The sequence below is a fragment of the Diospyros lotus genome, chromosome 6, assembly GCF_014633365.1.
Source record: "Diospyros lotus cultivar Yz01 chromosome 6, ASM1463336v1, whole genome shotgun sequence".
Lineage (NCBI taxonomy): Eukaryota > Viridiplantae > Streptophyta > Magnoliopsida > Ericales > Ebenaceae > Diospyros > Diospyros lotus.
This window is the reverse complement of record NC_068343.1, coordinates 31,878,069-31,892,110: the sequence shown is the minus strand read 5'-3', so window position 1 is coordinate 31,892,110 and position 14,042 is coordinate 31,878,069. Positions and strand designations below refer to the sequence as shown.

Here is a 14,042-nt window from a genome sequence, read left to right as displayed (position 1 = left end):
TGAAAATTCTCAATCAACAGAAGCAAGGGATCAAACCTAATAGCTAGCTAAAGCTAGATAATAAGGATTTTCTCTATACAATCTTTAATACAAGTATAATCATAACATACGTCCCTCAAAAAATAACAAAGAAACTCTTATCATCATGGCAGCTTCTTTATACAACATCTACAATGCATAATTTGAGATATATACATACTGATACAAGTATAACCATGGTACTCAACCTCAAAGTAACGAAACCTGTAAAGGTAGCCCTTTTGTTACAACATCTAATTCCTAGAAACAACAAAAAAATCCAACAATTTTCAATAGTTTTTTTTTATACAAAAATATGTAGTACAAGAACAACAGAAAATCGAATTAAGTTTTGGCTGCTTCCTTGCCTTCCCTCTTACTTGTCCTCGAGTACTTGGCATACTTGATATACCTAGAATGTTGAATATTCCAGGAATATGAAACATCTAAGTTAGACAATCACATCTAAGTAGGGTTATTCAAGAAGGGATATATGAGTGCAAATGCAATAAATGCAAAAAAGAAGTCTCCCTCTTTGTGGAAGCCATGCCAGGATGTTGCAATCATCCCCGCACACATCATGTCCAACATCTTAGCCCCATCACATGGGCACGTGACCCCACAAGATCATACATGATGGCCACTAGCTTGCCACAACCACATGAAGCATGATGTATGGAAAATGGAAAGATATGCCTTACACAAGAAAACATGAAGGTGAAAGCCACAACCAAGCACAAATGATTCAACAAATGGTCAATATGAGACAAGGAGGATGCAAGAAATACCTCACCTTTACTGTTTACCTTCGGAGGTTATTGTTCACAGGGTATTGGGATTGAATCTTCTGCAAAACACGAATTTTTATCACACAAATACAAAATATCTTTACATAATGTTGTATAAAATATTTAAATAATTATTTCTAAAAAATTTCAAGGGAAGAGGGTTCCACACGCGCTGTTGGGAAAGTGGCCACGCGCACAATCTCTTATTTCCTCATCTTAACCATGCCTAGTGACACAAGGGGATTTACAATTCATTGTGATTGAGGTGTGTCCTCATGGGAAGGGTAATAGCACACGAATTTTAAACCATTACACCCATGATTTGGAAAAAAATATAGCAGTCATGTCTACCTTATAACTTGACAGCACTACTCTTCTAGAAAAGCATTTGAGGCATTCACAACCATAAAAGCTTGGGGTGTCTGTCCTCTCAGAAGGATCTGTAATATAAGGTAGTGGCAATGGATGGAAATTTTGAGGGATTACATCGGTATAATTTGGTATCGCCCCAGGAGAGCACGTGTGGTGGTTAATGCATTAAGTAGGAACGATCCTATGCTAGTAGCCAATTTAATGGCCCAGGGGTGGGGATTAACAGAGGCTTGGTGCCATATGATAGTAATCCTGAGGAAATGACTATATACGTCGCTAGCCTGACAATTCACTCCTATATGATAAAGTAAACCTAACAAGCTATTCTAGAAGACTCAAGGATGAGGTCATGGGAAAATGACTAGGGACATGGGATACTTGAGTCTTAGGATCAAAATTTTGTGCCCAAGGCCAAAGATTTGAGGCAAACAATACTAGGTGAGGCACAACAAGCCAAATACACTATTTACCCTAGTACTACCAAAAGGTGTAAAAGACTACCCTATTGAAGGTAATGAATAAGGCAAAGAAATGCTCATTATGTAACTCAAACTGTAATGGACATGGGAACATATTATTATGATTTGGGGGTAGGATTACTCTAGGGAATAGTGCAATACACTATTCAAGGATGTGACGCCTCGTTCCCACTTACGGGTGCCACTCGTGAACAATTACCCGAATCGTCCACCTGCCCAGGCCTTTGGTGAAGGGCGGACCACGTTTCAAGACGAAACGTCTTAGGTGGGACTAGGCTCGTCCTTCCCTTCCCTCAACCCCAGGATTCACTAGTAGAATTGGGCTTAACCACACCGCACTTGATTAAAAGAAATCTCATTAAGATGCCCAATCGCCATTTTCTTATTTATTTTTAATTCTTTTTCTTTCCATCCAAGAATTTTACTGAGCTCCATAAATTCACCATTTCAATCCTTACATTGATTGATTGCCAATTTTTGGAGGAAAAACTCAAAAATTCCATTTTTTAAAATTCGGCATTCATCTCAAAAAATGCCCAAAAAATCATTTTATTTTGAAAATTCCTCCGAGGCCCAAAATCAATTAAAAAATGCCCCCAAATCCCCCCAAAAATTCCAACTTTTTGAAAAAAATAGCTGGCGGGGCCTGCTGGCGCGTCCGCGCGTGCGGCTGCCCACGGGGCCCTGCCTACGTGCAGTCGCCCACGCGGCCCTGCCTGCGCGCGTGGCTGCTGCCACCTGCTGCAACTTTTTTTTTTTTTTTTCTCTTGGGACTTTAAACCCATATTTTTCCAAAAAATTGCACACCTCTAAATTGCATCCAAACCTCCACATTTCCAACATAAAGCATATGATTCAACTTCTTGGTGCTTCCCACAACACACCAAAAATGAGACTTTCACCCAACCTAGGTTTCAACATGCCATAAGCCACTATCTCATTTTAATTTAAAATCAACACTTCAAAAGAAAATACACTCATAGTCTTAGGCTTTAACAAGCCATTTCCAATCAAATAAATTTACATCTCTTAGATCAACACAACAACATAGGCTTCTATAAGCCATAAATTTACAACAAAAATAAATAAACACCATGAGCTTCCCACCACAAACTTGCAACTTTTCCTTTTTCTCTTTGGACATAAGAACAACCTACAAGGGGAGGATAAACCTCATGAGCCACAAAGCTCAATAAGGGTGCAATTAACATAAGTATGAACAAAAATATAATATGTGATGCCAAATGCATGTATGCAACATGGTTAGGGCTTTCACATCCTCACAACCACCTTGGTTTAAGGATTTAAACTACCCTACCCCACACAACCTCATGGCCATAGGTCCTTGATCACACACAACATGCCAATGCAGACATCCAAAGTTTAAATACATACTTACAACTTGCAAAGCCACCATCCCATGGGGCAATCCCTTACCTCATTCTTTTCTTTGAAGCTTTTTAAACGCTCTCTAGCTTCCTTCCAACTCTTCTCCTTAAGAGATTTCTTGAAACAAAATTTTAAAGAAGCTAAGCTACCATTAAAAGAAATGGAAGAAACTTACACACTAGCCTAAGGAAGAATACTTCCATTCTTTGCTTCTTCTTTCCTTTCCTTCTTCTCTTCATTATCTCCTTTCTTCTTCATTTCTTTCTCCAAATGGCCAAAGGAAGACAAGACTTCCTGTAACGCCCAAGATTTTTAAACTGAAATATAATGTAATACTCGAGATTTTTAGCTTCTAATACTTGAGGAAATATGTCATTTCAAGGGATTATAGAAGCCTTGAGACAAATGTTCAGTTTTTGAGCCAGTGGCAAAATCGTAAATATTGAAGTTTGGGTAAAAGTGTAATTTACCTAAAATCTTGGGGTATTAGCATAATTTATCCTTTCTTCAGGGGCTAAAATGCAATTAAAAAAAAAGCCTGGGGACTAAGTTGAAAGGGCCAAAGTTCAAATTATCCGAAAAGTTCGGGCTAAGATGTAGTTCTTGAAACCTTAAAATATCTCATCAAAATATCTCAAACTAAGTAGTTAAAGTAACCAAATATAGCTAACTAGTTAAAGGTGTAATGATGGGAAATGTAGAAAAATCAATTAACCATGTGGGAGTAATGATGGGAAATGTAGAAAATCAATTAACCATGTGGCAGTAATGATTGGAAATGTAGAAAAATGAATTAAGGTAAGTACACTATGAACTATTTACGATGTTTAGGCACGCTCATGAATCATGTTTATGTGGTCCCTCATGTTATGTTTCAAGCAAGTTTCATGTTCTCAAGCAAGTTACGAGACAGGGGTTTAGTAGCTCTATGCACGGAGGTTCTTACCCCTGCAAGTTGGTAGAACCTATCGTGTCCCCTTATGTTATATGTTCATGTTGCAAGTTCATGTCATGTTTAAATACGTTTGATAGTTCTCTTGTACTTACTGAGATTTACGTAATCTCACCCTTTATGTTTCCCCCCCCCCCCCAGGTGATTATGAATGAGAAGATCGGGACGTGGACGTGGAGCATGGTGGCTCGATGAAAAAGAATTTTCAAGAATTTAAGTTTTAGTTTCCTTTTGAAACAAAGTTCTTGGGGTTGAACTCAGACCTTTTCCTATATGTTTGCCATAAAGCATGTCTTGGATTTTTATCTAATTTAAAGGAAGTATGAGTTTGGCTCTGAGCTCTGGATATTTTTATTTATGCTATTGCTATAAAGAATCTTCACAAAGTCTTCATTTCTTCTGTTGAAACCATGTTTCCACATTAAACTTTATATTTACACAAAACATGTTTTGAATTTTATTATGTTCGAAACTTTACTTAAGTTTATAAAAGTCTTGTTTCTCAAGTTTTTCTGCGTTAAACCTCAAAGTTCATATGAATATTATTATTATTAAGCATGTAAGTAAATTACGGGTGTCAAATAGTGGTATCAGAGCAAAGTTTACTTTCCTGTAGACTCAAATTGTTTTAAAAGAAAGTTTTGTGCTTTTAGTAAAATTTGTAAGGAAATGCTTTTAAGGAAACATGAAAATCCACCACGTCCCGTTCAAGCTTCTGATCTCCGGGTAAGTTATAAGAATTGCTATACTTATTCTTGATGGATACTATGCTCATTCAAGCCATATTCCCCTTAACTATGCAGTTATTCTCTCAAGCTATATTTATGAGCATATGTTGTTATATGTATGCACACGTATGAAGCTCATGTTGGAATAAGCATGTGAGAGATATGATTCTTATTTGCCATTAATTAGTATGCGTTTTTCGCTAGTGATATTGCTCCAAACTCAAGAATTCATGATTATAGCAGAAATACTTGTTTAGGAAGGGCTTATTAGAATGAAAACAATTAAGAATCAAGTCCATCAAGAAGAGCTTGCATAATGAATTGTAATTAAACACGAATCTATTATTGAGTTTATTGATATGTGTGACCGCGCTAAGGGCTTTGTCACAAAGACCTAAACTATCTAAGGTGAGCTTGGGACTTAAGTGGTCCACGTGACCCCCCTCCTTACCTGGAAGCTCTTTAGTTGCGTGTTATACATATTGGTAGATGAAACGATGGACTAACAAATCATAGTTAACACGTAGTTCCACAATAGTACTCTTTATCCTTATGGACTCTATATTCAGGAATTAATTATTCTTTTTCACATAAGATTATGGAAACCCGTGCAAGAAGTGCCAATAGTAGGGGCAGACAACCACAAAATGAGGCTAATGAAACCAACAATTTTAATGAGCAATTCATGTAGTTCATTGATGCCATTCGCAACATGACGCCACCTGCCATACCACCAGTTACACCTCCCCAAGGAAACTTAGGAAACAATGCTACCCTGGTTGAGCAGTTTTGGAAGCTTCAACCTCCAACTTTTGAGGGTGGGTTGAACCCGCTAGTAGTTGAAGATTGTATAGCAGCAATTGAACGGATCTTTAACCTTATAGATTGTCCAGACCCTAGGAAGGTAACTTCCGCTACGTATATGTTACAACATGGAGCAAGGCATTGGTGGGATTCTACTGCCAGATCCAGGCCCCAAGGACATGTGTGGACCTGGGATCAGTTCAAGGAACTTTTTCTTAAGAAGTATTACCCCGCTAACATCCGTAACCAGAAGGAAGCGGAGTTCCTCATGTTAAAACAATGTAGCATGACCTTGATTGAATATGAAAGGAAGTTTGATGAGCTATCACATTTTTCCCCAGCCTTAGTGGATACAGAACAAAAGCGGGTAAGGCGCTTTGAACAAGGGTTGAGAGATGATTTACGATAGGCAATCGTAACTTTTGAGTTAGGCACGTATCATGAGGTGCTAGCTAAGGCCCAACTGGCAAACTTTAAAGAAAGCTCCAGCAACAATAGCAATCTATCGTAGTCTGGACCACTAGAAAAGCGTAAGTGGGAGGATAAAGGTAAAGGGAAGTAGGATTATTTAAAGAAGAATAAAGGAGGAGGTCCAACATCGGGAAATTATCAACTGAATCTAGTGTGTGGCAAATGTCAGAAGCGTCATACTGGACTGTGTCTCATGGGAACCGACACTTGTTACAATTGTGGTGAAATGGGTCATGTGGCCAAATTCTGTCCCAAGGGTCATCTAAAGAAATAGCAGCAACAACCATATCAACAGAGGCCAGGAAATCCCCCAAAGGGTCAAGCTAGGGTTTATGCTCTCTCAAGGTAAGAGAAGGATCAGGATCATAACGTATTGGAAGGTAACATCCTCATTTCTAGAATACCTGCTTATACTTTGTTTGATTCTGGTTCCACCCATTCTTTTATATCCCCTAAGTTTGCAAGCAAACTCAATGCATATGTGGAACATATAAGTACTCCCTTAGGAGTAGCGATACCCTCAGGAGGTATAATAAGCACGAATCATGTAGTAAGAACAGCTAAGGTGGAGGTCGAGGGAAAGTTTTTAGAAACAACCTTATATGTCTTAGATATGCAAGAATTCGATGTGATTTTGGGAATGAACTGGCTTTCCAAGCACCATGCGACCATTCTATGCTTCGAAAAGGAAATAGTTTGTAAGTATCCTGAAAGGATAGAACTTTGCCTTTCAGTGGCTGAGACAAAATACCTTCCCCGTGTCATTTCAGCATTAAAAGCCAAGAAACTATTACACTCAGAAGGATGTATTGGATTCTTAATGTCAGTGGTGGTTAAGGGAGGAAAAGAATTAACAGTGGATGACGTTAAAGTAGTAAAGGACTTTCCAGAGGTTTTCCCTAATGACTTGACTGAAATGCCACCAGAACGAGAAGTAGAGTTCACTATTGATCTAGTGCCCGGTTCCTGCACCTATTTCTAAAGCTCCTTATAGGATGGCACCAAAGGAGCTACACGAGTTGAAAACCCAGTTAGAGGAACTGTTGGGGAAAGGATTTATTCGACCAAGTGTATCCCCCTGGGGAACACCGGTATTATTCGTCAAGAAGAAAGACGGATCAATGAGGATGTGCATCGATTACCGGGAATTGAATAAGATTACTATTAAGAACAAGTATCCTCTTCCCAGGATCAAGGACTTGTTTGATCAGTTACAAGGTGCACGAGTATTCTTAAAGATTGATCTAAGGTCAGGATATCACCAGTTGAGGATCAAATCTAGTGGCATCTCGAAGACAGCTTTCAGAACTCGATATGTTTATTATGAGTTTTTAGTCATGCCCTTTGGCTTAACTAATGGCTCCTGGAGTTTTTATGGACCTAATGAATCGAGTTTTCTACGAGTACTTGGATAAATTTTTCATTGTCTTTATCGATGATATATTGGTGTATTCTCGAAGTAAAGAAGAGCATGAAAAACATTTGAGGGTTGTTTTAGGGATCTTGAAGGAAAAGAAGCTATTTGCAAAGTTCAAGAAGTGCGAGTTTTGGTTGGAGCGGGTGGTATTCCTTGGGCTTATTGTCATAGCTCAAGGAATAGAAGTGGACCCCAGCAAGGTAGAAGCGGTATTGAATTGGTCAAGACCAACCAATGTAAATGAGGTTCTCAGCTTTTTGGGTTTAGCTGGATATTACAGGAGGTTCATCGAAGGGTTCTCCAAATTGGCAGGGCCTTTAACGCAGCTGACCCGCAAAGGTACTAAGTTTGAATGGACAGAGAAATGTGAAACTAGTTTTGAAGAATTAAAGAAGAGGCTGGTCAACGCGCCGGTATTAACTATTCCTGAAGGGTCATAAGGTTTTTTTATTTATAGTGATGCGTCCAAACAAGGAATTGGATGCGTACTGATGCAAAAAGGTAAGGTAGTTGCGTATGCATCAAGGCAGTTGAAGCCTTATGAGCAAAACTATCCTACACATGACCTAGAACTTGCTGCAGTAGTGCATGCCTTGAAAATTTGGAGACACTATCTATACGAAGGTAAATGAGATATCTATACCGATCATAAGAGCCTTAAGTACATCTTCACACAAAAAGAGTTGAATATGAGGCAAAGGAGATGGCTGGAACTGGTAAAGGATTATGATTGTGAAATCCACTACCACCCCGGCAAAGCAAACGTGGTGGCGGATGCCTTGAGTAGAAAGAAAATGAGCCAAGTAGCAGCTTTAACAGCACAAAAGCCTTTGTGAAAGGAGTTCGAGAGGTTAAGCCTCGAGATTGTTGCTACGCCATCTAATTCTAATGCTCGTATGGTAGCACTCTCTATTCGACTGACTCTCCGTGATCGGATTAAGAGCCATCAGAAGGGAGACCAATTCTTTGAATACATCAAAGCTGAGGTTAACACTAAGAAGTGGAAGGACTTCATAATAGCTAGTGATGACACGCTCTACTACCAAGGGAGATTAGGTGTGCCAAACTTTGAGGAACTAAGGCAAGAAATTCTAGAAGAAGCCCACTCCACTCCTTATTCTGTACATCCTGGAAGTAAAAAGATGTATCGTGACCTAAAGGCAATGTTTTGGTGGAGGAATATGAAAGAAGACATAGCTAAATTTATCAAGAAGTGTTTGATATGTCAGCAGGTGAAAGCTGAGCAGCAACGACCAACAGGGTTACTGCAACCATTGGAGGTTCCAGAGTGGAAATGGGAACATGTGACGATGGACTTTGTTGTAGGATTTCCAAAATCAATAGCGGGACATGAGGCTATTTGGGTGATCATGGATCGACTTACCAAATTAGCTAACTTCTTACCTGTTCGGATGACATTTGCAATGGATTAGCTTGCACGACTATATGTTAAGGAAATAGTAAGACTACATGGTGTTCTAGTTTCCATTGTATCGGATAGGGACCCGAGGTTCACATCTAACTTTTGGAAGAGCTTACACAGAGCCATGGGAACTAAATTGAGTTTTAGTACAGCTTTTCATCCTCAGATAGATGGACAATTTGAAAGGACAATACAAACCTTAGAGGATATGCTTCGTATTTGTACCCTATAATTTGGTGGACATTGGGAGAAACATCTACCATTAATTGAATTCGCATACAACAATAGTCACCATGCATCTATTGGCATGGCACCCTATGAGGCGCTATATGGAAGGAAATGCAGATCACCTGTTCATTGGAATGAAGTTGGCGAGTGGAAGATAAAAGAATAAGGGATTTGGAGTTTTCCATTGGTGATAAGGTATTCTTAAAAGTTACACCCATAAAAGGAGTTTTACGATTTGGGAAGAAAGAAAAGCTTAGACCTCAATTTATAGGCTCGTTTGAGATCTTAAAGCGGGCTGGGAACGTTGCTTATCAGCTAGCCTTACCACCAGATCTCTCAGCAGTACATGACATTTTCCACGTATCAATACTCAGAAAGTATGTCCCCGACCCAACCCATGTAATAAAGCATCAACCATTAGAGATTCAGCAAGACTTGAAATATGAGGAGGCACCAATAAGCATTGTTACTCGGGAGGTGCGAAGGCTTCGCAATAAAGATATACCGTTGGTCAAGGTGTTATGGCAACATCATTCAGTTGAAGAAGCAACATGGGAGCGCGAGGACGAGATGCGATCCAAATATCCCCAGCTGTTTGATGATGAGAAGTAAGGTAAATTTTCGAGGACGAAAATTTTTTTAGGAGGGTAGATTGTAACGCCCAAGATTTTTAAACTGAAAAATAATGTAATACTTGGGATTTTTAGCTTCCAATACTTAAGGAAATACGTCCTTTCAAGGGATTATAGAAGCCTTGAGACAAAGATTCAGTTTTTGAGCCAGTGGCAAAATCATAAATATTGAAGTTCGGGTAAAAGTGTAATTTATCTAAAATATTGGGGTATTAACGTAATTTATCCTTTCTTCAGGGGCTAAAATGCAATTAAAAAAAAGCCTGGGGACTAAGTTGCAAGGGCCTAAGTTCAAATTATCCGAAAAGTTCGAGCTAAGGTGTAGTTCTTGAAACCTTAAAATATCTCATCAAAATATCTCAAACTAAGTAGTTAAAGTAACCAAATATAGCTAACTAGTTAAAAGTGTAATGATGAGAAATGTAGAAAAATCAATTAACCATGTGGGAGTAATGATGGGAAATGTAGAAAATCAATTAACCATGTGGGAGTAATGATTGGAAATGTAGAAAAATGAATTAAACCACGTAAGATGTAATGATGGAAGTGTTGAAAATGTAATTAAGCATGTGAGGCTCAAAATATCAAGGACACATGGCAAGCTTCTATTGGTCATTAGAAAGATAAGATAAGATTACATGATGGCTCATAATGACCCCCCTGAGGTGGCATCGCGTGATTGGCCAAGGAAAAGCTTACTTAGCATCCAAGTTTGCAAAAGTCTCCAAACCTTATCTTTAAGGACATGTGGCAAGCATTTATTAGCCACACATGGAAAGTAATAATGAGGCCTCATGATGATAGGACATGTGGCAAAACATGATTGGCCGAAAATGTCTATAAATAGGCCATAAGATAGTTCACAAGTTTTGTAAGAATTTGGGCGAGGTTGAAAGAATCAGAAGAGAGGATTTTGTGATAGAGAGTGAGGGGAAAATTCTAAAGAAAGAAGGAGCAAATTTGGTGTAGGAACAGGAGCAAAACAACCTTGCCGAAAAATTTAGATCCTTTCCAACCAAATTAAGGTAAGTACACTATGAACTATCTACGATGTTTAGGCACGCTCATGAATCATGTTTATGTGGTCCCTCATGTTATGTTTCAAGCAAGTTTCATGTTCTCAAGCAAGTTACGGGACCGAGGTTTAGTAGCGCTACGCACGGAGGTTCTTACCCCTGCAAGTTGGTAGAACCTATCGTGTCCCCTTATGTTATATGTTCATGTTGCAAGTTCATGTCATGTTTAAATACGTTTGATAGTTCTCTTGTACTTATTAAGATTTACGTAATCTCACCCCTTATGTTTCCCCCCCCCCCCCAGGTGACTATGAATGAGGAGATCAGGATGTGGACGTGGAGCGTGGTGGCTCGATGAAAAAGAATTTTCAAGAATTTAAGTTTTAGTTTCCTTTTGAAACAAAGTTCTTGGGGTTGAACTCAGACCTTTTCCTATATGTATGCCATAAAACATGTCTTGGATTTTTATCTAATTTAAAGAAAGTATGAGTTTGGCTCTGAGCTCTGGATATTTTTATTTATGCTATTGCTATAAAGCATCTTCACGAAGTCTTCATTTCTTCTGTTGAAACCATGTTTCCACATCAAACTTTATATTTACACAAGACATGTTTTGAATTTTATTATGTTCGAAACTTTGCTTAAGTTTATAAAAGTCTTGTTTCTCAAGTTTTTCTGCGTTAAACCTTGAAGTTCATATGAATATTATTATTATTAAGCATGTAAGTAAATTACGGGTGTCACACTTCCTTATTTGCCATTATATACTAGGCCTCCATATTTCAAGAATGAATCTAGGCCATTCACTAAAAGCACAATCCTTGTGCTTAAGGGAGACTTAATCTCAACCATCCATTTCAAATAAACCCATCCATTCTCTTGGAGAAAACACAAGAAAGCACAATCTATGTGCTCCATTCTTTTTAAATCCAAGCCTTTGGATTTTCAAGAACCATCCACCACCCTTGGATCAAGTCCCATAAATAGATTTCTTTTCTATTTATTTAATTTGGACTAATTTTAAGACAAGCCTCGAAAGACATAATCACTTTCTTTTCCATTAAAGAAATTCTCTCCAATTTCACACCATTAATGGATGACTAATTTCTTTTATTTTCATTTTCTTTTTAAGCAACAACATCATGGCTTGCATTTAATACTTGAAAGACCATTAATTCACCAATTTGAATTTCATTTAAATGCTTATTCTTGCTTCACAAGATTATGCCATGTGTCACTAACCACCATCTCCCAATTTCTCATTTATTTTTGGATTTTCTTCACCTTTCAAGAGAAGATCTCAACCTTCAATTGAAAGCACAATCCAAGTGCTTTGCTAGGATTTAATCCTAGTCTTCCATCCTTTTTAACTCATGATCTCCACCATTCAAAAATCAATTTTAAAAAGAGATTCCTTAATTGAGTTTGCAATCCATGCCAACTTGAAGGATTTTATCTCATCCATTAGATTACTTTCATTTTTCAAGAATAATCCTCCACCCTTGGATCATCTTGAATTTCCATTCCCTTTCACATTTAATTAAATCTCATATTTTTCAAGGCATTAATGATGACCATTTACCATTTTCTTTTGGATTTTCTTTAATCCATATAATCATGCCTCTCATTAAATGCTTGAAGACTACTTATCCTTTCTTTTTGCATTTATTTAATTCCCTTATTTAACTTGGACCACATTAAGTCACGTGTCACTCCAAGACACCAACCTTGGCTCCCAAGTTCTAATCTCACCCATCCATGTGGTATTACCACATTTATTCACCAATTTAGGAAAAAATTATTATTTTCTCAAACAATTGAATATCCACCATTTTTCCAATTATTCCACAATTAAATTCCTTCTTGGAATTTATTCCAAAATTACCAAAATTACCCTTTGGGAATTATTAATCCCATATATCTCCACATAAATACAATTTTGGGATTTAATTCACTTACTCACCTAACTCCACATAGGAATCATTTCCAATTTACCAAAATACCCTTTTATTGGACTTCACTATCTAAATTACCAAAATGCCCCTCTCATAGGGCACCAATATTCTCAAGGATCTAACCCTTCTTAAGGGCATTTTTGAAAGTTTCTCACTTCCTTTCTCATTCTCTTAACACCGGTAACATCGGGTGTTACAAAGGATATGAGGCAATTTCGAGAATGAAATTTTATTTTAAGGGGGGTGAATGTAACACCTTAGATTTTTATAAAATTTGTTTATTTTGAAGAAAATATTATGCCTTAAGGATTCAAGGAGAAACGAATGAATTTTGGGCAAAAGTGTAATTTTTTAAAAGTTTAAAAATCATTTAAAAAGATTAATTTGATGGTCAAGAATTTATTGGAAACCTTTTGAAGGATGGGGAAATGAAGCTTTATGGGGAAAATGGGATTCCAAGATGAGAGAGGATCAAAATACAAAATAATTCAAATAATGGGCCAAAATATAATTTTTTAAAAACATTTGGAGATCATTTTGGGACAAAGATTGATGCTCAAGGGTATAAAAATTCTAGGATAATCCTTGGAATATTTTTGGAAATGGAAGAATAGCATTTTAGGAGGGAAAGTGAGGTTTAGAAAGTTAAGAAGGTGGAAGTGAAATTAATAAAAACTTGGGATCGGAACAGTAAAAGGGAGCAAAACCAGCCATCATGAAGGCCAAAAATATTAGCAATTGGATATCCATAAGTGTCCAAGTGTCCCTCAAGGTGTCCATGGTGTTGGAAGAATCCAATTGGCCCAAACAACCTATAAAAATGGATGAAATATGGGGAAGAAATATCAAGCCATAAACCAGTCCACAAACCACTAAAATTGGGCTAAATTGAGGGTGCTGGATGTAAGGAATAAGATCATAGTGGTGAGGGGAAGATTTTGAAACAAATGGGGAAGGAATTGGTGCAAAAATGAAGGAATCGGCTGGAAGATGGCTTCGAACGAGAGGTTTGAACCTATAATCTTGTAGAGGATAAAAAGAGGAGTCTATAGGATTAAATAGGTGATAAAATAAGAAGGCTATGGCACACACCAAGAGGGGGGGTGAATTAGTATATTAAAAATTCTTTTGGTAAATGAATATGTTGTTTGAGAAGACCATAGCTTCGATTAAACCTCAAGACCTTAAAATAGCACAATAAGGGATATAACTATGTGAAACAAGAAAGAAATAAAAGAAATGCTTGAAAAGATAAAATGAAATGACCAAAAGCACACAAGAACACAAGGATTTATAGTGGTTCGGCTTAACTAAGCCTAATCCACTACCTTAGCTCCTCACTAAGGATTTTCAAGCAAAACACTATAATT

The 14,042-nt window shown here is 37.7% G+C and overlaps 2 protein-coding genes across 2 annotated transcripts; both read left to right on the top strand.

Annotated features, from left to right (window-relative positions):
* Positions 1–5,438: 5,438 nt before the first annotated feature.
* On the top strand, positions 5,439–5,939 carry LOC127804471 (uncharacterized). Its single transcript, XM_052341337.1, has one exon. The coding sequence runs from the start codon at positions 5,439–5,441 to the stop codon at positions 5,937–5,939; it is 501 nt and encodes a 166-aa protein (XP_052197297.1).
* Positions 5,940–7,357: 1,418 nt separating this feature from the next.
* On the top strand, positions 7,358–7,858 carry LOC127804470 (uncharacterized mitochondrial protein AtMg00860-like). Its single transcript, XM_052341336.1, has one exon. The coding sequence runs from the start codon at positions 7,358–7,360 to the stop codon at positions 7,856–7,858; it is 501 nt and encodes a 166-aa protein (XP_052197296.1).
* The last annotated feature ends 6,184 nt before the right edge of the window (positions 7,859–14,042 follow it).

Coding starts and splice junctions, on each gene's coding strand:
- LOC127804471 (XM_052341337.1), top strand. CDS start 5,439: ATGACGCCACCTGCCATACCACCAGTTACACCTCCCCAAGGAAACTTA.
- LOC127804470 (XM_052341336.1), top strand. CDS start 7,358: ATGGCTCCTGGAGTTTTTATGGACCTAATGAATCGAGTTTTCTACGAG.